We start from the raw sequence: 23,272 nt of genomic DNA on the forward strand, positions 1-23,272 counted from the left end.
TTTAATACAAGCACAGCTGTATGGTTGCAGGTATGATAAGGAGATCATTCTAATCGTGTCTAAAAGTAACAAACATCATAAAAATGTAATAAATCAATTCAACAAACAAATGTAAATATCAAGAACAACAAAAAGGTAGTGAAGTAGGGAATGACTCCACTCATAGAATCATAGTCATGTCTTTGCAAAACACAAGGATAATGAGGCCACCCATGCAACAATGACATCATCATACAGTTATCTGACAAGGGTACCTTCCTACAGCACCCCCTGCCCCCCCCCCCCTTCTCTCTCTGAACTGTGTTTAAATTGCTTAATCAGGTGGCTCAACATCAGGGCAATGAAGGCATACAACTTAACAGCCCTGTTGTATAGGTATGATTGTACTGAATGAAGTTTAAAACCCTAATTAAATACGTATAACTGCAGTTCAGTTTGACATGTATCTGTAAAACTCAACTGCAAACATGAGAATACTACGGTGGCCACGAGTTTAAATGTACTGAAATGTAAGCAAATGCCAGCAAATAGGAAAATGTTGCTAAGGCACACAAAGCACAACAGAAGTCGAACAAACAAAATCTAACTCGCGTAATGTGATGGACCAGCTGCAGAAGTGACAGAAACCAGAAGATATGAAGCAGAGACACTCAGCGGAAGCAGAGGGTTTTTCAGTGTTAGAGGGAGAAAAAGAGTCAACGTAATGTGTGTAATTAAATAATACTGTGGCCGTTTACTGTTAGGACTGTCACTTATGCACCTGGTCCATCAAGTTATTGTGTTCCACAAATCACTTTTCCTGTGTTTTTGAATTTTTGTGCCATTGTGCTCAGTGTGGTTTTGCACAGGTTCGACCTGTAAGGGTCACTGCAGAATACAGACTAACTACTATTACCAGTAAAACACTGACAGCTAAAATATAAGAAAAACAAAGGTTAGGTTCTTAATTATGGGGGGGGGGGGGGGGGGTGTGTTCGCTTTTTTTGTAGGAGCTATCATTGGACATTTCAAGTGTACCAAGGCCACGATTTAGATCTCTGCACAACATCTCACTGCTAATGGGACCTTAATCCATAATCAAAAAGCCTAAAGGAAGACAGTCGACTTCATAGTTAAATTTAACAACATTTTAATAAATTATTAATGCCGTTGTAGGGAGAAAAACAGCTTTCAATAACTTCTGCATCAGTACATTTTAAACACTGCAGAGAGTACAATGCCTGGAATATGTCTAAATGTTGTGATGATGACAGTTATCAAAGCCAATGCTTTATATGCTCGCTCTCTATATAAATGTATGTTTAACCAATTTGACTGAAAACAAAAACCACACGCACACTAAATGATTTGATGAAATTAGTTGCGCATCATATTTGGGTTTTTCCATAGCAGAGGTAAAGTTGTGCCAAGCCATGCAGTAAATGGTACAACTGTTTTTCCACTGCACCACACAGCAATAATAGTCATTTCCTTGAACCACTGATAAAGATCAGTAATGCAGCGATAAACACATTCTATTTGCTACAACTTATCTGCTTTTCGTGGAAGAGAGCAGTTTACCACTGAAGAGCTTTCAAAAAAAAGCATCCTACAACAGCTAAGGTTTGGTTTTCAATTGCAGAAAACGAGTTCAACTATTGTTATTGGGGCGATCGTGGCTCAAGAGTTTGGAGTTCGTCTTGTAATCGGAAGGTTGCCGGTTCAAGCCCAGCTCGGACAGTCTTGGTCGTTGTGTCCTTGGGCAAGACACTTCACCCATTGCCTACTGGTGGTGGTCAGAGGGCCCGGTGGCGCCAGTGTCCGGCAGCCTCGCCTCTGTCAGTGCGCCCCAGGGCAGCTGTGGCTACAATGTAGCTGCCATCAGCGGTGTGTGAATGTGTGTGTGAATGGGTGAAGGACTAAATGTTTTGGGGTCCTTAGGGACTGAGTAAAGCGCTATACAAATACAGGCCATTTACGAGCAGCTAATAACTAGTAAAATGAAACGCTAACAACACAGGAGTCAAACTAAAGGCTCTTTTCCATTAGTACCTACTTGGAGCGACTCGCCACAGCCTTCCATTAGTTCATAGTACCAGGTACTAAAGTAGTGCCTGCTAGGCCGAGTTCCAAGCTATCTGAGCAGGTACTAAATTGTGACGTCGTCAGACTGCACGGCACCGATTGGCTGGTCAGAAGCAAAGAGATCATCTCCCTCTGCACTCTGAATCAGAGTTTCTGTGTGGATACATATCATCTCAAGTTTTGGCAAAAACCAATATGATCCTATACTCCCGATTCACTTACACAGTAGAGAAGCAGGGCTTTAAGAGGGTTACTAAAAAGAGCTCGAGCCAAAGTGAAAGTAGAAAAACATTTTTCACAGCACCGTCAGTTATATGACAAAATCGTGTAGCTGCTGAAGACCTAATTTAGTTATTAAAGTTGTTTCAAATTTTATTGAAAAGTCTACTTTGGCAACTCTTGTGCTCTCTTCCTGCCATTGCAATATAATGCAGCATTATTTATGTAACCTGTCATAAATGACAGCAGCTCACTGGAAAAGAAAGATGGAAAACGTCCTTCATTTTATCTGCACTAAATGTTGCTGCCTGCAAGCTGCAATAACCGCTAAACATGATCTCTTTCTCTAAATTGTCATAAACATCAGTATCGCAAATTATGGTGATATATTGTTGAGGCTGTGTCACTCACTCCTATCCTGCTGTAAGGCTGTAGTGGAAATGCATGTCAGGATTGCTTGACTTAGCATGGTGTGGCTCAAGTGGACCAACCTGGGCTAATGGTAAAACCCTGATTTTTTTACAGGTCCTTAATGGGTTATAATTAGCTTTTTCTTAAGCTTAAATCAACTTTGAACTAGAAGTGCATTTAATGACAAGCAAACATTACAAAGGCTGAAGATATCTAAAGAGATGATACATTTTGAACAGATTCATATGAAAAACAACATTTTAAGAATTAATCTGCGGTACTTACCGAAGGCCCTCTATGAGAAATGTTTACATCTGTGAAATCTTTAGCTGCTATTCAGGCTACCAAAGTGTCTTTCTTTTAGAATTATGCACTTTTTCGCAACCGAACAAACGTGTGGGTTTCAAGCGCACCACTACACTTCACATTTTGCATTCAACCCATCTGTGCCAACACGTGGTCCCTTGTACAATACACCGCACTGCAACTGGGGCCGGTAACGCTACAAGCCACCACGTCCCGCTACCTTGGGAAGAAGGGAGGGGAGCTGAGGGGAGGAGGCAAGCGTCCCAACAACCACCAGTGCAAGTAGGGCCGGTTGGACACTGAAAGGGTACCCTGCATTACAGGAAGCTATGGTGTGCAGTCAAAGTGCAACAAAGAGGGGCAGGATAACAACCTGTTGGTAGCCATGAAATAGGAAGTCTGTGCCAGATCCTTGCTTGCTGAAAGAGAGGGGAAAAAGACAGAAGGAAAAGAAAAATCAATTTTTCTGCAAACCAAAATTATTTTATCATTAATATAAGGACAGAATGTCAAGTTTAGCATTTAAGCAGATTTCCAACGCACTAATTAAGGCAAGACCGAGACTGGATAAAAACTGAGCTAAGCTAGTCCAACATTTTGGAAACTTAAAAGCTGTGGTACCTTTTCTGAATAGAGAAACGTTAATCTCAAAAAAGGGCTTATAGCCAATTAAAGCCACTTCCAAGGTAATACAACAGGGCAACAGGGAATGTAAAGACGTGTTTGTAACCGGACATGGACTGTAAATTTGTCCTTAGTCTACACCACAAAAACAAACAAATTTAATACTACCCCTTATAGACTATTGTCTAGTAAACAGTGAAATTAACATTTTGTTCATTTTGAATTGTATTCATAAACAAGTGCGATTTATATGTCATGTGCACAAAGTAGAATGGTAGCAATACATTCCTGGATGACAGAAAATATTAACGTTTTGGTAGTTTTTTTCCTGCACAGAAGAATTTCTGGCAACCTAAATATAGTCCTTTTGTTAAGGGTTTCACTAACTCAAGTATAATAGGAATAAATGTTTGTCAAACGATCACAAATGCCATGAGGATGCATATATCATTATGAATTAGGGTGCAGGCTAATTCTGAGACAGCAAAATAAGTATGTGTAATCTGAAATTTAAATATATATTTTCAGCTCATAATTATGTCTTATTTTAAGAATATTCCAAACTCAGAACACTTAAATGCACAGCTCTGAGTGGTGATTTCTCTCTCTTTGCTCTCATCTGCTCTGCAAAGGCTGCATGGACTCTGGGTTACAGTTTAGTCAGGCAGACAAATCATGCATGAGGGCTAACACAAAATCCACCAATACTGGAGCAATTTATCAATAACAAAGGCAGCTCCCATTTCTAAAACAAACAAACAAACAAAAGTTTTAGACAATCAGTAATTTGTATGAAGGAAATTTAAAGCTACCAGGTTGGGGTTTTTTTTAGGACTGTAGCTGCCGGTAATCTAGCCTAGCAGTATTAAGATGGACAACGTTTTTTAAAAGCACACATTCTCTTGCTTTTATTAGAAACAAAGATAAATCTGAAAACAGTTTCTAGCTGAATTTTTGTAGCCATTGGTTTATTAAAGATTACAGTTATATTCTAGTTATATGAAATAGTAATATCTCAAAACTAATTTCATCTCAGTCTTGCTTTAATAAGCGTTTATGCTATGTCAAAAACAATGTGAAGGAAAAAACAAAACACAAGGTTAAGTGTTTTCACGTAAGCATTAAATCAGCAAGGTTTTCTTCCCCCTCCCCACCCACATCTGAGGTGGGATAAACAAGAGCAGAGGGCACAAAGAGCAAAGAAGGAAGCCTCTACCTCGCACTAGCTGGGTACATTTCACCACATCAGTGTGTGGGTGATCAATAGTTATTTCAAAGCCTGGAACAAAATACATGACAGGTGAGTTCAACACAGACATAGCTGGGAGGTGACATGTCATTTTGTGATTAAAAAAAAAAGGTAAAAAAGCAAGGGAATTTGCAATCAATTAATATTAGTACACATCTGTGTACTGTTGTTAAAAGTAGATTTTGGAGCTTGATAATGAAATTGGGTACATTTGAAGTGAGACTTAATTAAGTTGTATAAACAGATTTTCCACGATTGAAGTAGGAGAGCACAAACTGTTCTAGTCAAACCAGAGATGCATCAATCCAATACTGGGATTGGTATCTGTCCAACTGTGACTCAAAAAGCTGGCGCAATATCAAGGCTAATGACCCAATCTACACCCGATCTATTTGACTCCATCTCGTTCTGTCTCACAGACGTGTGATGTAGAAGCCAGAAGGATGATTGTTCTGGGGCACTTGTGGGGAAGCTTTTATGTAATGTACAGTATTTGCAGTTATATAACACTTCTCTAGTCTAGGAACAAAAGGAGAAACAAGCATGACTAACATAGAGCTATGTGCATTTTGAGCTCAAATAGTGCTATAGCAAATAAATGACAGAAATAACACTAATAAATCTATTTACCCACAATAAATAATGGAATGTTTTGTGTAAGTTTTCATGTAACATTTTACTAATCACTGCAGATCCACAAAATGTAATTTATCTAGGGTACTCCTTTCTTAGCTCTTGTTTTACATATAATCTAAGAAAGTGATGTTTAAGATTAATCTCATGTTGCCTAACATTACATTAAAAACAAACGAAAAACTATCCCAAGTCTCTTCCTAGTGAAGAATACATATTTCAACACTGGTATAAAATCACTACAAAGTATCAGCAGATACGCTTTAGGTATCACAAATGGGAAAAGTTGGATCGGTGCATCCCTCGTTGCAACATAGAATTTTGCAATTAGATGGAGAAAAATAAATAAATAAAAATCAGTGCCACATTCGTAACTAGCATTAGCAAAAAGAGAGTGACATGTCACCTTTACATGATTCACTGAGAACATGTATGTGAAAACAACCATATGCAAATAAAACATTTCAGTCAGCAGGCTGTGATAAACAAAGTCATCAGTAATCAATAGCACTACTCCCTTACTTATAATTAACCAATGATATTGACAAACAAACCGCTCTCAAGTCATCCACTCCAGTCACCACTACTCACCCAGGGTCTGCAGCACTATGGATTCAAGTATCACCAGCTCTTGAGCTTGCTGGAGGTATGCCTGAAGTTTGATAGACAGTCATTACAACACAACTGTAATGTGTCTATTAATCTAAACCCCTAACATCTGATTGCAAATGGCCAAAACTCCAAACAGAGAGGCTCATTACACTATTACTGCAAGCCTTGATGGGTGATTTGTTTTGTACACACCAACTGCAGGCCAGTGCAGAATAATCAGAACCGTTTTACAGCGTAGGGAAATGCGGCCCAGCCGCTTTAACACAGGCAAACCATGACCACTGAGACAACAGGAAAGAATTTTTTTTTTAAACAATACAATATGCACAGATGCCGATACTTACATTACTTTTTATGTCTAGAGGCGGTTCTTGGGGATTTAGGCAAGCATGTGCAACTTTGATTACATGTTCGAGTTTCCGAGGTTGCTCTTCCACTTTTGCAGCCAAGAATAGGGTGGTTGGAGAGATTATCTGTATAAAAAATTAAAATGCAAGTATATCTGTCAAATCTACTCAACAGGTGGCTGGTGGTAAACAAGAGAGCTAGCTATATTACTACTTACATTCCTATGGAATTTGCTGAAAGAATGGTGCATATAAAATCTATGCATGTAAACGATTGCTGTGTTTATTGTTAATTGAGAGCTGAAGGGAGAGTCAAGGAAATATTAAGCTTAAGGTCAGAGCAAAACAAATGCTCTTATATTTATGTCAACATACACACAGTCTTAACCAGCTGAAGGAGCCGATATACGTCAACTTTTTCAACAAAAACGGCAATTTGACAGTTTATAGAGTCACGATTCGCATCTTATTAGCTTTAAATAATGGCCTAAATAACAAAAATCACTGAGCGTAGAGAGAAATCTAAAGTTTGTATTTGTGTCGGTACAGTGACATTAATATAAACCAGAAGAGGGAAATTAATGGATTTTAAAAAACACTTACTACAGACCAAACTATGGAAATATAACGTTATCCAGTAAATAAATGATTTTTTTGTGAAGCTGTGTATTTCTGTGGGCCAATCGAAGCTACAAATTCGCTTCAAGGCCTTCAACACGCGAACTATTAGCTAGGGAAATAACTAGCATGCTACATTAGCGCGAAGCCAAAAGGGAAAACAATTAAGAGTGAAATGCATTACTGTTCTTAAAGGTAAACGACTTAATAAGCTAAAATATTTTTCAAGAACATAACAAAACAAAGCACACCAACTGAAAAGTCCCGCGCCAAGCTCCCGAACCTCAAAAGCGGTTCAAAATCAGCTAACGGGCATAGCTAACGGTTAGTTAGCGCCATGTCTCCGTCCAGGCTGCTGGAGGAGGAGATATTTACAAAGGATACACGTTGAGTCTTTGACCCATATCTTGGATCAGATTTGCCGCTTGCTGTCGGTAGGAGAGTTCTCGATCTGCGTCTACTCCACTTCGGCGAGACGGCGTGTTTTCGAGCTGTTCCCGGGTGAAAAACCATTTCGACGAAGACCCCCGGCACGCCGCCATTACTCTCCAACGTTTGCTTGGGCATCAAGAAAGAGGATATGACGTCAGTGTCGCACAGGAAACGCAACTTTTCCGACTTGTGTGCCCGGTTTTTAAATAAATGAAGACTGCTTTATTGCAAAGGTTATATTGTCACATGCACGATAGAAATAAATATAATGCTTTACAGTTTTACAGTATTACACAGTATAATGAAACTTTTATTTTCCCAGCCTCCCTTCCCACAAAACAATTATATAAATGCAAAAAAAAGATCAAAGAAATGGACAAAAGAAAGTGCAAGTAATACATAGAAACAGTGAAATGAGTTTAAAAAATGTTTAAGCTTGAAAGCCTTAGTTGTCCCTTGCATTGCGCAAGTCTAGTAACAGATCTTAATTAGTGTAATAATGGATAATGGTTTGACCTGACAAAAAGCCGGGAAGCCTAGTTGTAGATGTTATAAATTTCATTGGCAATAACCACAATGGACAGGATTCTTAATGAGCATATCAGAGGGACGGCTAAGGCTAAGCAGTTAAGATACAAGATTTGAGAAGCAAGGCTTGAATGGTTTGAACTTGTGCAGAGGAGTGAATGTGGATATATTAAAGGATGTTGAATGTGGAGCTGCCAGGCAGGAGGAAAAGAGGAAGACCACAGAAGATGCTGTTGGTTCTTATATAGCCCTTTTTTCTGCCTCATTCACCCAAGCAATTTTGTTTTCTATGCTATGTACATTCTATCAAACATTCACACCCCTATAAGAGCATCTTGGGGTTAGTATCTTGCCCAAGCATGTTTGGCATCCAGGGATCAAACCACCAACCTTCCAGTTAGTAGATGACCTGCTCTACCTCCTGAGCTAAAGAACAGGCTTGTGGATGTAGTGAAAAAGGACACGTAGAGGGTTGTTGTGGCAGAGAGGATGCAAGGGATACCAGATGGAGGCAGATAAAATACTTTGGCCACTGCGGCAAACCTTAAACAGACTAGCCAAAAGAAGAAGGAGTCAACAGTAGCAGTGGGTGAGTGTATGTCTTGTTCAGGAGTCTGATTGCTTGTGGAAGAATATTCTGGGGTCTTTTAGTCCTGAATTTCAGACTCTTTTAACTTCTGCTCAAGAGAAGAAGCATAAACAGACTGTGTTATGGGTGTGTATTGTCCTTAATGTTGTTGTGGGTTCTCCTAACAACCCTTGTGGCTTAGCTGTCCTGTACTGATGAGAAGGCTGCTCAAGTGATATATTGGAGCTTTTGAACAGTCCAGCTTCCATGCCACACTGTGACTGAGGACCTGAAGACACTCTAACACTAACTGTATCTGTAGAAGCTGCTGAGGATTGTAGTTGACATGCCAAATGTCCTCCGTCATCTCAAGTCTTTCCTCAAGTACAGTCTTTGTCGTGTTTTCTTGAGTAACCTCTAGGTGTTATGAGATCAGGTGAGATCCTCACTGATGTGTTTCCAAATAAATTAAAGGTTTTCAACCTCTCTCCCTGGGTACACCAATGTATATTGGAGTTATATTGAGGTCTTATCATGGCCTGTTGCTCCTAAAGTCAGAAAAGATGCTTTAAAACTACATTGTAATTTACATTTATTAATGTTTTAAAGACTGCTAATGATTTAAAATTGAAGTTAATACATTTATCTTCTATTCCTCAGAGGCCGGAACCACTGATTGCCTACAATAATCTCCGCTTTGGATGGCTAGATGTCCTACTTTTTATGGAACTAAACAGGATTTTATCTCTCGTTCCTTTGTCTCACACACCTGGACAGTGTCCCACATTTCGTAAAAATGAACATGTCAGGAATGCGTGGCTCACAAACTACTGATATGCTCATCTATGAATGGCTCACTGATGAGATCCAGAAAAATGAAGAGACAGAAAGCAGTTAAAATAACAGTCCTTCTGAGAGAAAGGGGAAATACACTGAACAAAAATATAAACGCAACACTTTTGTTTTTGCTCCCATTCCCCATGGGATGGACGTAGAGACCTAAAATTCATTCCAGATACACAATATAACCATCCCTCCCAAACAGTGGTCACAAATCAGTCCAAATGTGTGGTAGTGGGCACATCTGCTATATTGAGATAATCCATCCCACCTCACAGGTGTGCCACATCAGGATGCTGATCTGACATCATGAGTAGTGCACAGGTGTACCTCAGACTGCCCACAACAAAAGGCCACCCTGGAATGTGCAGTTTTGTCTCACAGCAAAATGCCACAGATTCCACAAGCAATGAGGGAGCGTGCAATTGGCATGCTGACAGCAGGAATGTCAACCAGATCTGTCGCCCGTGCATTGAATGTTCATTTCTCAACCATAAGCCATCTCCACAGGCGTTTCAGAGAATATGGCAGCACATCCAACCGGCCTCACAACCGCAGACCTCGTGTAACCACACCAGCCCAGGACCTCCACATCCAGCAGGTTCACCTCCAAGATCGTCTGAGAACAGCCACCCAGACAGCTGCTGGAACAATTGGTTTGCACAACCAAACAATTTCTGCACAAACTGTCAGAAACCGTCTCAGGGACGCTCAACTGCATGCCCGTCGTCCTCATCGGGGTCTTGACCTGACTCCAGCTCGTCGCCGTAACAGACTTGTGTGGGCAAATGCTCACATTCGATGGCGTCTGGCACGTTGGAGAGGTGTGCGCTTCACGGATGAATCATGGTTCACATTGTTCAGGGCAGATGGCAGCTGAGAATGTCCCAGTTCTTGCATGGCCAGCATACTCACCGGACATGTCACCCATTGAGCATGTTCGGGATGTGCTTGACCGGCGTATACGACAGCGTGTACCAGTTCCCATGAATATCCAACAACCTCGCACAGCCATTGAAGTGGAGTGGACCAACATTCCACAGACCACAATTGACAATCTGATAGACTCCATGCGACGATATGTTGCACTGCACGAGGCAAATGGTGGTCACACCAGATACTGACCGGTTCTGGGTCCCCAGACCCCCAATAGCGCAAAAAACTGCACATTCCAGGGTGGCCTTTTGTTGTGGGCAGTCTGAGGTACACCTGTGCACTACTCATGATGTCAGATCAGCATCCTGATGTGGCACACCTGTGAGGTGGGATGGATTATCTCAATATAGCAGATGTGCCCACTACCACACATTTGGACTGATTTGTGACCACTGTTTGGGAGGGATGGTTATATTGTGTATCTGGAATGAATTTTAGGTCTCTACGTCCATCCCATGGGGAATGGGAGCAAAAACAAAAGTGTTGCGTTTATATTTTTGTTCAGTGTACATAAAGAGACACAAAGACCATTGAGCCATAAGAACAAACTTTAGCTTCCATTGAGTAAGTAAAATTGTATTTATACAGCACTTCTTAAAATGAGAACAGCCACAAATTGCTTTAGATTCAGTAAGAAACAATCAATATTATAACAATGACACAAGATGCATATAAGCAACCAAAATGAACATAAAACACAAAGCACGACCCAAATATCGTCACAATCACTTCGTTTTCTGACAGGTATGCAGAATCATAAGAAGGCCCTGATCTGTGGCCCTAAAAACCTGACTTGTAATGTAGGATGTGAAGCCATTCAATCATGTAAGTGGGGGCTTCACCCTCTAAGGCTGTAAGAGTAAAATGCAAACATTATAAATGAAATCTAAGCATGACAGGTAGCTGTTGCAAAACTTTAACAGCAGACTGTACTGTCATTTTGAGAAGTGGTCTTTCATCATAGTTCTCCAGACCTTTGAAGGTTTTCAAAGTTTTTCTTTGGACATTGGCTGCTTGTTCTGTCCTTGGTCCAGTCGTTTTACCTGACCATTTGTATCTACCCAAAGAGATGAACCAGTGTCGTGTCCACACATAACAACAAAAAGCTATTTTTAAATTGTATCTTTAGGCACTTTCGTACTTGCAGCTTTTCACAAAAACACACAATTTCTTCCTACTTTAGTTGAAGCTGTGCTAAAAAGGAAACAATAACACAGTTTGACAGAGATGGAATGATATTTTTGTATCAACAAGTGGATTCCCAAAGAGTTATTAGCTGCAGTCCAATGCAGTGTGTCCTTATAAATAATGAGGAAACTGGACAAGTAACGAACAAAAGAAGTCGCAGGCCAAAAACTCCTATCTGTATTATGTCCAGTGTTGGGCAAGTTACTTTGAAAAAGTAATTAATTATAGTTACTAGTTACTTCTTCAAAAAAGTAACTGAGTTAGTAACTGAGTTACAAGATTCTAAAAGTAATTAATTACTTGAAAAGTAACTATTGCGTTACTTAAAAAAAAAAAGTTTAACCCTCTGGGGTCCAGGGTATAATTGGCCATTTTTAACTACTTTTGATTTTACCTTTAAAAACTATTTACTTTGCCTTGTTTGGTATCATTCTTTTCAGCACAACCTCACGTGTCTGAATTTACAGTTATGTTTTCATTTTGACATACTCTATTAACACAATTGACCTAAAATCAGACAAAAAACATAAACTCCGAGTAGAAAAAGTTATATTTTTTACTGTAACAACCACAAACATGTTTAATGAATCATATTTCATAACTTCAAATGCAAATATAAATTGTCAATTTTAAAATCATAAGCACAAGTTTTGCAAACAACAAAGTTATTTGCAGCCATTTACATTTTACCCTTATTAAATAACCATTTCAAACTATTTACAGAACAATCAGCTGTTCTGCATTCAATAAGATGCCACACAAATTATTTGTGCCACTCCAAATATTTCTGTCCACTATAAAGGAAACATCACAGCCTGATACCTGCAGGTCTGACAGCAGCAGGTGTATCACTCCTGTTTCTACCTGGAGACAGCAGTCGCCTCATTGTTCTGACACACAACACAAAACTATCCACAACACTACACACTAACTACACAAGACAACACCTAACTACACACTTCAAACACACTAAACGTCACAAATCTCTCACATCTCAAAACTCGCTCTTTCTCTTTTTCTGCTGTCTTTATCTCTCTCTCTCGTTGTCACTCCTAAAACTTCCCCCTCTTCCTAAACAACCGAATGTCATGTTGCCATATCATTTTTTGATTGGTTGACATTTTTCACCAAAACAACGGGCTGTTTTTTGTTTTGTTTTGTTTTGTTTTTTAAATTTTTTGCTCATAAGCAGAGAGTGCTTGCTGCGCTGTCCTTAGACAGTAAACGTGACAAAACTATTGAGGAAAAAACGCTGCGTATATATTGTTTATCATGACTCTTTTATGTGGCCTATCAACACAATTTAAAAACTGGTATATATCACCTTGTTGTTTTGTCATCTTGAAGTGGTCATGTGATTGGCTTACCACGACTACTTTATTCTTCCTCAGTCAAACAGCAGCACTCATATGATTGTTTTGCCCCTTAGCTCCAGGTGTTGTGCCAAAAAGTGATGGTCGGACAGAAAGTGATTGCTGCCCGCGGGAGATTACTTACAGCTACTTCCGTGCAACTGATATAAGATGCGGTAAGCTGCGGACAGCTTCAACCACTTGTTTGCACTGCATTTTCTTGTTAGTAATGGTAACGGCGTTGTAACGATAGGAATAGTAATTAGTTAGATTACTCGTAACTGAAAAAAGTAACACCGTTAGTAACACCGTTACTTGTAACGCCGTTATTCCCATCACTGATTATGTCCATGTCAGCAAAGACCCGAGAGATGAATCTGTCCAAAGCTATTTTACTATAAGAAAGAAGAATACTGCTTCAAAACAAGTGACGAAGAAGCAAAGCAGCAGAGCGGCCTATTGCATCATATTAACATTTTTATTTAGAGCCTACTGAAACGCTGCAACTTCAAACAGATGGAAAAACCTGTTACATTTACAACATTACAATTACTATACCGTAATTACTCTAACTTAGAGTGATAACATTACATTTTTACATTCTGAAAATAGCAACATCAGCTGTCTCTTCTATGAGTACAATGCTTACCTTCTGATGATAAACATGAATAACAATGTTCCATAATTAGAATCTTTAAAAAAAAATCATTCAAACACAAATATTTGCAAAAAAAAATCCTTTGTACTTAATGACCATTGGTGGTATTTCAGTATCATGTTACATAAAAAGCTCCCGTTTCAGTCCTAAGAATTCTAGTGCGTTTCCAGCAAGCAGTTTATCCTGTAACACAAAAGAGAGAGTCATTATTTTGAAGATATTAAAAAAATCTGTCATTAAAATATACAAAAAAACTGTAATGCCAAGTATATCATATTGGATACATGGGTTTTTGGGGGGCCTCTATATCATCAGTGTGATTTGTTTTTTAAATCTAAAGAAAAATACACACATACACAAATGAAAACACATATATTTGTTAAATTTGTTTTAGAGTTTTCTTTGGTTTTGTTTTCTTTGTTAAGTGTTCAATAAACATGGTTCAGGATTTACATGATGTACAATGGGTGGCTTTCCTTTCTTTCCATGTGTGGTAGAGTCCACCATGATGACAAACCCTTTCTCCTGTGCTGCTTAAGTAAACGAGAGGAAAATAATGCTACCTTTAGTGTATCATCAAACACATCCATCGACTCAATGAGTGATCCTGGCTGTAGCTCACCAAGTGGGAATGGATAATCTGTTCCCAGCATCACTTTATCCTGGAACAGGAAAATGTGAACTTAGCACATGAAGATTTGGTGAAAGCAGGAATAACTCCATCCTGAAAACATCAGTGTTTCCACACATCAGCATACACTCTCACAGTCCACATTCTCTGTGTTTAGTCAGTACTCTTCAGTGTGTTTTGAATCTATCCTCTCTCGCCACCAAAGAGGTGTGACTCGTGGAATGAATGAATGTTGGACACCAGCTCACTTTTCCAATGATGTCAATGAGCAGCTTCAGGGAGGCGGGATCGTGAACCAGGGAGTCGGTGTAAAAAGAACCGAGGTATTTCCGTGGACTGACATCGTTGTCAGCTGCACAAAGGTCAGGGCGGACTTTGTGGCCGTGTTCAATTCTGCCAACAGTGAATGGGAAAGAGCCACCTGGATACACGTGAACACAGGCACTAAACGTCAAATATCAACACACTTATTTCATCTTAAGGGAAGAGCATAAAGGAAGAATACATTGAAAATTTGGCTGCCTAATGTTTTCTATATACTGCTGTGATATTAATAGTAAACTAAATGATAAGCATGGTGTTATCTTTTTATACCTCCATGAGCAAAGCAGACTTTCAGTTTTGGAAATCTCTCAAAGATACCACCAAATATCATCGAGCAAATGGCCATGGTTGTCTCAGATGGCATACCTAAGGAAAGAAAAACATTTAAAAACATATAAACATTATTATTTTTCCATCACAATGCACTAAATAGCACATGAAAGCTGGCTTGTTTTAATATTAGTGTTGTTTTTAGTTGGCTGGACCAGATGTAATAGTCAGTATGTTCTGTTCCCACTCCAGTATCCTCCTCACCCACTAGCCAGGGTAGCCAATACTTTGCCATCCTCCCATCTGTCTGCATGTCCCATGGGTGGACAAATATGGAACAGCCCAGCTCCTCTGCTTCCTGTAGTGTTTATCAGAATAAGAAATGAATAAGAAATTAGGCCATAATTATAAAGAAAAATGATTGGAACCAATGTAGGCATAATTAAAAAACACTATCACAATAACCCCATGTTATTATGCAAGTGTGTAAAGTCTTACAGCATAGAAGGGATACAGTTCAGAGGCATTGAGGTCCCAGTTGTTGATATGCGACCCAATCTGGACCCCAGGGAAGCCTAGCTCCTTCACACAGCGCCTCATCTCCATCACAGCTAAATCAGGGGCCTGCATGGGCAGCGTGCCCAGGCCCACAAACCTCTTGGGTTGGCTACGCACTGTCTTAGCCAAGTCGTCATTCAAAAGGACACAGAGATCGAGTGTGTCGTGAGGCTTAGCCTGCAATCAAAAGACACGATGAATATACACAAATATATCTGTGAAGATCATTAAGCAGCTTGTAGTATTGCAAAGTTTAGTGGTAGGCACAACTCAGTTATCTGACACACAGTAGACACCACTTTGTCACACAGCTTTTGACCAAATCTGCTGTGACTGGCTGTGCATTTACCCAATAACTGAACATCACAGGAACGGTCGAAAGGGCCTGCAGCGTGACACCTGCAGGCCGTGAAAAGAAATGCTGCTTTTAGTCACTGATTAAAGGATGAAACTACCAAACTTTGTGTCATTTGTGTCTGCGCATGTACCGTGTTTATCCATGTCCTTTATGCGAGCATTTGGATCCCAGCAGTTTTCCTGTATTACCCGGAAAACCTTCCCATCCTTCATCATCTTTGCTTCACCCTAAAACACAACATTAAGACCACTATCAGCTCTAGTTTCTTTTAATATCTTTGGACAGATTTTCTTTGTGTTATTGGTCAGTTACAACCTTACTTTTGAAAAGCTGTGATGCTGTGAGACTTGCAAATAACTGACTGCAATGATCCCAGAAACATACAGGGAGTGCAGAATTATTAGGCAAGTTGTATTTTTGAGGAATAATTTTATTATTGAACAACAACCATGTTCTCAATGAACCCAAAAAACTCATTAATATCAAAGATGAATGTTTTTGGAAGTAGTTTTTAGTTTGTTTTTAGTTTTAGCTATTTTAGGGGGATATCTGTGTGTGCAGCTGACTATTACTGTGCATAATTATTAGGCAACTTAACAAAAAACAAATATATACCCATTTCAATTATTTATTTTTACCAGTGAAACCAATATAACATCTCCACATTCACAAATATACATTTCTGACATTCAAAAACAAAACAAAAACAAATCAGCGACCAATATAGCCACCTTTCTTTGCAAGGACACTCAAAAGCCTGCCATCCATGGATTCTGTCAGTGTTTTGATCTGTTCACCATCAACATTGCGTGCAGCAGCAACCACAGCCTCCCACACACTGTTCAGAGAGGTGTACTGTTTTCCCTCCTTGTAAATCTCACATTTGATGATGGACCACAGGTTCTCAATGGGGTTCAGATCAGGTGAACAAGGAGGCCATGTCATTCGTTTTTCTTCTTTTATACCCTTTCTTGCCAGCCACGCTGTGGAGTACTTGGACGCATGTGATGGAGCATTGTCCTGCATGAAAATCATGTTTTTCTTGAAGGATGCAGACTTCTTCCTGTACCACTGCTTGAAGAAGGTGTCTTCCAGAAACTGGCAGTAGGACTGGGAGTTGAGCTTGACTCCATCCTCAACCCGAAAAGGCCCCACAAGCTCATCTTTGATGATACCAGCCCAAACCAGTACTCCACCTCCACCTTGCTGGCGTCTGAGTCGGACTGGAGCTCTCTGCCCTTTACCAATCCAGCCACGGGCCCATCCATCTGGCCCATCAAGACTCACTCTCATTTCATCAGTCCATAAAACCTTAGAAAAACCAGTCTTGAGATATTTCTTGGCCCAGTCTTGACGTTTCAGCTTGTGTGTCTTGTTCAGTGGTGGTCGTCTTTCAGCCTTTCTTACCTTGGCCATGTCTCTGAGTATTGCACACCTTGTGCTTTTGGGCACTCCAGTGATGTTGCAGCTCTGAAATATGGCCAAACTGGTGGCAAGTGGCATCTTGGCAGCTGCACGCTTGACTTTTCTCAGTTCATGGGCAGTTATTTTGCGCCTTGGTTTTTCCACACGCTTCTTGCGACCCTGTTGACTATTTTGAATGAAACGCTTGATTGTTCGATGATCACGCTTCAGAAGCTTTGCAATTTTGAGGCTGCTGCATCCCTCTGCAAGATATCTCACTATTTTTGACTTTTCTGAGCCTGTCAAGTCCTTCTTTTGACCCATTTTGCCAAAGGAAAGGACGTTGCCTAATAATTATGCACACCTGATATAGGGTGTTGATGTCATTAGACCACACCCCTTCTCATTACAGAGATGCACATCACCTAATATGCTTAATTGGTAGTAGGCTTTCAAGCCTATACAGCTTGGAGTAAGACAACATGCATGAAGAGGATGATGTGGACAAAATACTCATTTGCCTAATAATTCTGCACTCCCTGTATTCACATAAAATATGTGCATCTTAGACAGGAAGACCTTCTCAGAAGTCTACAAGTAGAACAATGTTCCTCAACAATAAATTCCAAAATATAAGCAGGATTCAGAGAATCTGGACAAAACAAAAAAATCTGTGCTAATGTCACTGATGTTCAGACCCTCGGGTGGCACTGCATTAAAAACAGGGGCGATTCTGTCATGGAAATCAGTGCATGTGATTTGGGCTTAGGAACACTTCTAGCCACTGTGTCATCCACAAATGCAAGTTAAAGCTCTATGATACAAAGAAGAAGCCATATGTGAACATCAGCCATCAGTCCTCATTCATTTAATATAGACTGAGGCAATATGGAAAACTGTTCTGTGGTTGGATTAGTTTAAATTTTAAATTCCTTTTGGAAAAAATGGCCTTTTCCTCCTCTGGACTAATACGGAGAGGGACCATCCAGCTGGTTTTCAACACCCACTTAAAGCACCTGCATCTGTGATGGTATGGGGGTGCATTAGTTCCTGTGGCATTGCCAGCTTACACATCTGGAAAGATACCATCAATACTGAAAGCTATATACAGGTTTTAGGTGAACATATATATGCTCCTATTGATATGACGTCTTTAATCTGGGAAGTCATTGCATATTTCAGCATGACAACGCCAAACTGCATACTGTGTCTATTCCAACAGCATGGCTTTGTAGTAGAAGAGTCTGAGTCCTGAACTGCTGTACCTGCAGTCCAGACCTTCACCAGCTGAAAATATTTTGCACATGAAATCAAAATCTAAAAAGAAGACACGGGACTGCCAGAAGACCCAGCTAGAATCCTCCACCAGACAAGAATGGGACAACACTCCTCTTCCAAAAGTCCAGCAGCTCCCAGACATTTACAGACCAAATAAAGACGGGACGCTTCACAGTGGAAAAGATGGCCCCATCTCCCCTTTCTTAACATTTTTGAGATGTGTTGCTGCCATCAAATTCAAAATGAATGGTACGTGTTCCTAGTTTAAGCAGTAGATATGTTTTCTATGCTCTGCTGTAAATCAAATATGGGTTTATGAGATTTTCAAATCACTGCGTTCTGTTTTTAGATACATTTCATGCTGTGTCCCAGCCTTTTTGAAATTAGGTTTGTGTTAGGTTAGGTTTTAAAGCACATGTTGTAACTTTTACATTTGCTAACAAAACTGAGCCACATGATGGCAGCAGACAGTTGATATTACTGCAAATGTTCTGGGTGAATCCAAAAGGCCTGGACTCCTCTAAGATGTTTAATACGAAGCACACAAGCACAAATTCATTGCTTATCCAAGTTTAGGCATTAATTCTGAAGAATAGACTGTTCGTTGTCAAGTATACTTTGCTGTTACTAAAATGCTCAGCCCATGTTTGGGGCTAAAAGTTGCCAAGCTGCTCTGTATCGGGCTGCGTTACGGCTGTTTGAACCGAATCACTTGACTGATGCTGTGTCACCTCGCTGAGTTCTGCAGCTGCTCACATAGCCAGGACCAGCCTGGCAGGTCTGCGGGGTGGGTGCAGTCGCCAGCTGGGATGAATCTGCTGTGTGTTCAACAAAGTAGTGCAGTGCATAAGTGCTCCTGCACCTGCACCCTGTCTGTAGCTGCACAGGAAAGCAGAGGAAATAGTGACTTACCTTGCAGTGATGGTGAAGCTGGACAAACCCATCATAGCCGTACCTCTGAAACACATAAAAAATACAGGTTTTACAAACCCAGAGTTTAAAAGCATCACATATAAATATCAGCCATATATTTGATTGCATATTTGTTGTTTCATTCTGAAAGAAAATGTAGATTTTGTTATCCCATCTGTGAGGGTTTGGTCATCATCCTACAGGACTGGCCACTCCAGTGCCCTGAATACCTAAAAGATATTGCCTTTTGAGCATGCTGACACTTTTTGCATACAAATGAAGCTGCAGATGAGCTACGTGAGCAATACAGCAGAAAAGCCCCTTTTCATACCCATGCAGATCAGCTGTACTGCGTACTTGGATAATGCCACTGAGGAGCTTCTGTTTTTCCAGTTGCAAGATGGGTTTTACATCCGTGTTTGATGTGTGGATCTGTGGCCTCAAGAAGCTGTTTCAGTGAAAGGTTGCTTTAAATGAAATGTCATCATGCCAGTTTAACTGTGGACTTGATCTCAAGTTCAAATAATGTTGTGCTTAGGGCCCTTTAACCAACTCCAGCCAACGTAAATTTTTAAATATCACATTCTTTGCAAAAGATTCTTACAGACACGATTTAGCTCATGTCTTCTGTTCAGCTTTAAATGTGGGAAATGATTAGCCAGGCAGTGACAAAGACATAAGGGCAGGAACAGATAAACCAAGTCCAAGGTCTATTGATTAAAGTTTAACCATCCATAGAGGACAGATTTATGCAGTGGACTTTTAATCTCCCTGCTGACAAGCCAGCTGAAAAGTCTATATATTAAACGTTAGTAGCATTTAATAGCCCCGGTTCAAGCTCCATCTGCCAGGGAAGTGACACAAAGATGTTTTTCTCAAACCCACTGACCCACTTCACATGAGATCTCATCTACAGACTGTGGGTTTATTTAACACTGGAGCTCCGTGACATTAAAAGTCAAATCATCTTGTCTGTGACAGTTCCTACCTGCTTCAGGTCGGGCCACTCCTTTGGTAAAATATGATTGTGAATATCAACCTTCATCCTTATGATTATTATTCACGGAAAACGTAAAGGTCTGCTGGCCGAGGTATCCTGGGAAAAACTGTGGGCACACTCACTCCGCACCCCCAGCCTGAAACCAATGACCAATGTCTGCTGCTGGGACATTTATTGCCCAATCTTTGAAACAAACAGAAAACCAGAGCAGAGGCTGTAAACCCGCTCCTTTAACTGTCTGCCTTCGTTACACTGAGCCTGAATTCTGCACTCATGGCTTTAATTGATTATTTTGGTTTCACATCATGGCTGCAGCTTATTTCTGTGGCTAGCCTGCACAGTTTGAAATGTACTGAAACGACCTTCATTAGCCAACTTTATTTAATTGCTTGCACATATCGCTGCTCGAGGATGCCACCTGGTGGCTGATTAAGGTTGGTCAACCTGCCAGGGTTCAAGATCCAAAACTGGTTATTGTCAATATGCAAGCATATCGAATTTAGGGCAATAATCCCTCACATGATGCAAAACCCTTTAATAACATAAACATACTGGCACAAATATAAGTAGAAAACACAATGGTTAAATACAATTTACTAACGTGCATTAAGGACATCTGTGGCAGCAGAGTAATGTTAAGTTACTCGGTAGCTTATTGAATGTGTAAAGGTCTGGGCTTTGGGCTACAGGTCTCCTGTGCGTATAAATCACAGCAAACTCAAAGAGAAAGTGTAAAAATGCTTGGCTAACTCGGGGCAGATGTCACTGCATGTACTGATTCTGAATTAAGAGCTGAATTATGGGAGGAGGAGAGAAAGAGGAAGGGGAGGAGGGGGGAAACTTGAAGGTACCGCCTTCTTGATTCACAGTAGATCTCTGCAATTTATCGCTTTGTCGCATCTAACCCTAAACTGTGTCTAAGTGGCTCAGCCAGCAGGGTTTTTGCACTGATCCTACAGTGCTCACTTCTCTCAGAGGGAGTTGCTTCGCTGCTGATGCTACGAAGATAAATCCGTTATCTCCCAGCTTGTCTTATCGCCATCTCTTCTCTCTCCCCTCTGCGTAACTGAGTCGACACCGGTGGCATATTGGACGCGCTGGATGGCTGCTGCACTTATCGAACCGGTGTGAATCTTTTTTCCATCATCCTCATCTTCCTCTGAGACTGAAAGCAAAACAACCGCAGTAAGAATGACAGACCAGGTGACCCAAGAGTCCTACCCCGTCCCAGACCCGACTGTTGTGGATCCCTGCCCGGCAACGGTGCGGAACGGCCAGTGCGCCCCGGATGGCTTCACCAACCACAATCACCAGCAAGCCAAAACCCCCACGGAGCCTGAGTCATTCACCGTGGGCCAGGAGATGAAAATCACAGACACGGTGGAGGGAGAAGGTAACTTGACACACCTATGGCAGGTTTGGGGATGCATTGTGAAAGTTATGGATGCTCATGTGCGTGTGTGTGTGTGCGTGCCCTGTGGGGATGGGATGGTTATTTTTACTCATGTGAGATATTTTTAGTCTGCTCCTTGAATAATAAATGACAACCATTCATCAGCAGGATTCATACCAGACCAAATGACCAAATTCGAAGTGAAGTTTAAAGCTTTAAAATCGCTTCAGCTCTTAGACTCATTCATTCATTCATTCATTCGCAGACATTGGCCTACATTGCCTCTGGAAAAAGTTGCCTTTTTAAAAAGACATGCAACTAGAGGCTGGTTGTTTATATGTTTCACAAACCCTCCAGTGCGCCTTTGCGTTTGCTTAATCACTTTAAAAACTCTTCAGAGAATTCAAAAACAAAAAATAAACTTATTGCCTGTATTGTAATTGAGACTCTATTAAATATAAAGAATGTTTATTGGATCTGCTGACATGCTGATTAAATACTGTTTCTCCCAGTAGTCTTGCAATGTGATCAAGCATGTCTGCAATAATAATGAACTGCTGAAATGTTTTAATGTTCTGATGGATTATTTCTAAGAGCTGAAATCCATGTCTGGGATCACACAGAATGATGAGACAAGACTGATACTCCAGCTTGGAATAGCTTTTAGGATACACGTCAGGTGGCAGAAGAACAAACTGGAACTACAGACACCTTTAACATTGTGTGTATTAAAAATATTATTTGTCGTCAGTTAAATTCACCTTTTTTTTGTAGAAAACTGACCAAAAAACCTGAACAATCTTCCCAATGTCTTTGCCTCTAGTTTTTATGTTTATGGAAAGTTTAAGGTTATGGTTAGAAGACTCTTGTTTTTAGTCATTGTTAAACAGAACAGTGGCTTCCTGCTTGGAATGGAAAAAGAACAGCAGTCTTCTGTGTCTAGTGTCATTGTTGTCAACCTTAACCTCCATCCTGTGCAGACTCGATGGCTGTGCAACCACATCATTAAACTGCTGTCCCTTTGATTATAACTGCAGCCATTAGAGGGCGCTGTTGCAATGAACCCAAACAGCAGGTCTTAGATTCTTGCAAAAACGGACTATAAATTTGTGGGGATATGTTTACAATGCCGTGGTACCGCTCATGATAACAAACAAGGCGATATAAATGAAAGTAATTACTTTAGCAATATTAAAAATCTGTAAGGAGAGAAAAAAGAGGACACTTCATATAAAAAAACAAAGAAACGAGTGAAACAGATGCATGGTGGTTTAAGCACTGCTGCTGTACATCATGCACACACACTCATTCAGTATTTTTCACTTTCACAGCCTCTCGTTCACCCCCCCCCCTCCCCCAGTCTTTTTGTCTTCACACTTCTGATTTGCATAAATGATAAATGTATCCTGTAATAATGCTGTCTATATATCTATCTTACTAATGAAGATGTACACATGACACAGTGCACATATTGATGACCGATGATAGTAAGGCTTACAGCAGGTTACAAAAGGTTAGGAGCAGTTTTGTCACACCCCTCTCAGGAGTATCTCTCTTGT

General features: G+C 40.4%; 3 protein-coding genes across 5 annotated transcripts in view; 1 reads left to right on the forward strand and 2 right to left on the reverse strand.

The window, feature by feature from the left end:
• ccnt2a (cyclin T2a) overlaps positions 1-7,678 on the reverse strand; it is a 12,426-nt gene extending 4,748 nt beyond the window's left edge. The window contains exons 1-6 of one of the 3 annotated variants that reach the window (XM_085434720.1): positions 7,468-7,677; positions 6,684-6,765; positions 6,463-6,591; positions 6,098-6,158; positions 4,841-4,903; positions 3,374-3,419 (exon numbers count right to left, since the gene is read on the reverse strand). In XM_085434720.1, coding sequence (XP_085290846.1) covers positions 3,374-3,419; positions 4,841-4,903; positions 6,098-6,158; positions 6,463-6,591; positions 6,684-6,765; positions 7,468-7,625 — 539 coding nt within the window. In that variant the 5' untranslated portion in view covers positions 7,626-7,677. Of the gene's footprint in view, positions 1-3,373; positions 3,420-4,840; positions 4,904-6,097; positions 6,159-6,462; positions 6,592-6,683; positions 6,766-7,467 lie in introns of all 3 variants that reach the window. The other 2 variants (XM_085434719.1, XM_085434721.1) reach the window with 2 other exon arrangements.
• Positions 7,679-13,305: 5,627 nt separating this feature from the next.
• On the reverse strand, positions 13,306-20,481 carry acmsd (aminocarboxymuconate semialdehyde decarboxylase). The gene is made up of 10 exons (XM_085434723.1): positions 20,309-20,481; positions 19,321-19,365; positions 15,857-15,953; positions 15,718-15,767; positions 15,309-15,545; positions 15,075-15,168; positions 14,811-14,906; positions 14,465-14,637; positions 14,149-14,247; positions 13,306-13,768 (listed from the first exon to the last, which is right to left on the reverse strand). The coding sequence occupies exons 1-10, from the start codon at positions 20,363-20,365 to the stop codon at positions 13,706-13,708; spliced, it is 1,011 nt and encodes a 336-aa protein (XP_085290849.1). The 5' UTR covers positions 20,366-20,481; the 3' UTR covers positions 13,306-13,705.
• A 681-nt stretch (positions 20,482-21,162) lies between these two features.
• The window catches only part of tmem163a (transmembrane protein 163a), a 67,925-nt gene continuing 65,815 nt past the window's right edge, over positions 21,163-23,272 (forward strand). The window contains exon 1 of the mRNA XM_085434726.1: positions 21,163-21,713. Within this exon, the coding sequence (XP_085290852.1) occupies positions 21,512-21,713 (202 nt within the window). The 5' untranslated portion in view covers positions 21,163-21,511. The remainder of the gene's footprint in view (positions 21,714-23,272) is intronic.

Source organism: Copadichromis virginalis, linkage group LG16 (genome assembly GCF_057382275.1).
Source record: "Copadichromis virginalis isolate Kocher_CV1m ecotype Utaka linkage group LG16, C_Virginalis_male_GT1.1, whole genome shotgun sequence".
NCBI lineage: Eukaryota > Metazoa > Chordata > Actinopteri > Cichliformes > Cichlidae > Copadichromis > Copadichromis virginalis.

What these genes read in the sequence shown, in the direction of transcription:
- acmsd (XM_085434723.1), bottom strand. Translation starts at nt 20,365, where the DNA reads ATGAAGGTTGATATTCACAATCATATTTTACCAAAGGAGTGGCCCGAC. An exon ending in CTGTGATGTTCAGTTATTGG is followed by an intron (nt 15,546 to 15,717) that starts GTAAATGCACAG and finishes TTTTGATTGCAG; the next exon opens with GCTAAGCCTCACGACACACT. An exon ending in TTGGCTACCCTGGCTAGTGG is followed by an intron (nt 14,907 to 15,074) that starts GTGAGGAGGATA and finishes TTCTTTCCTTAG; the next exon opens with GTATGCCATCTGAGACAACC.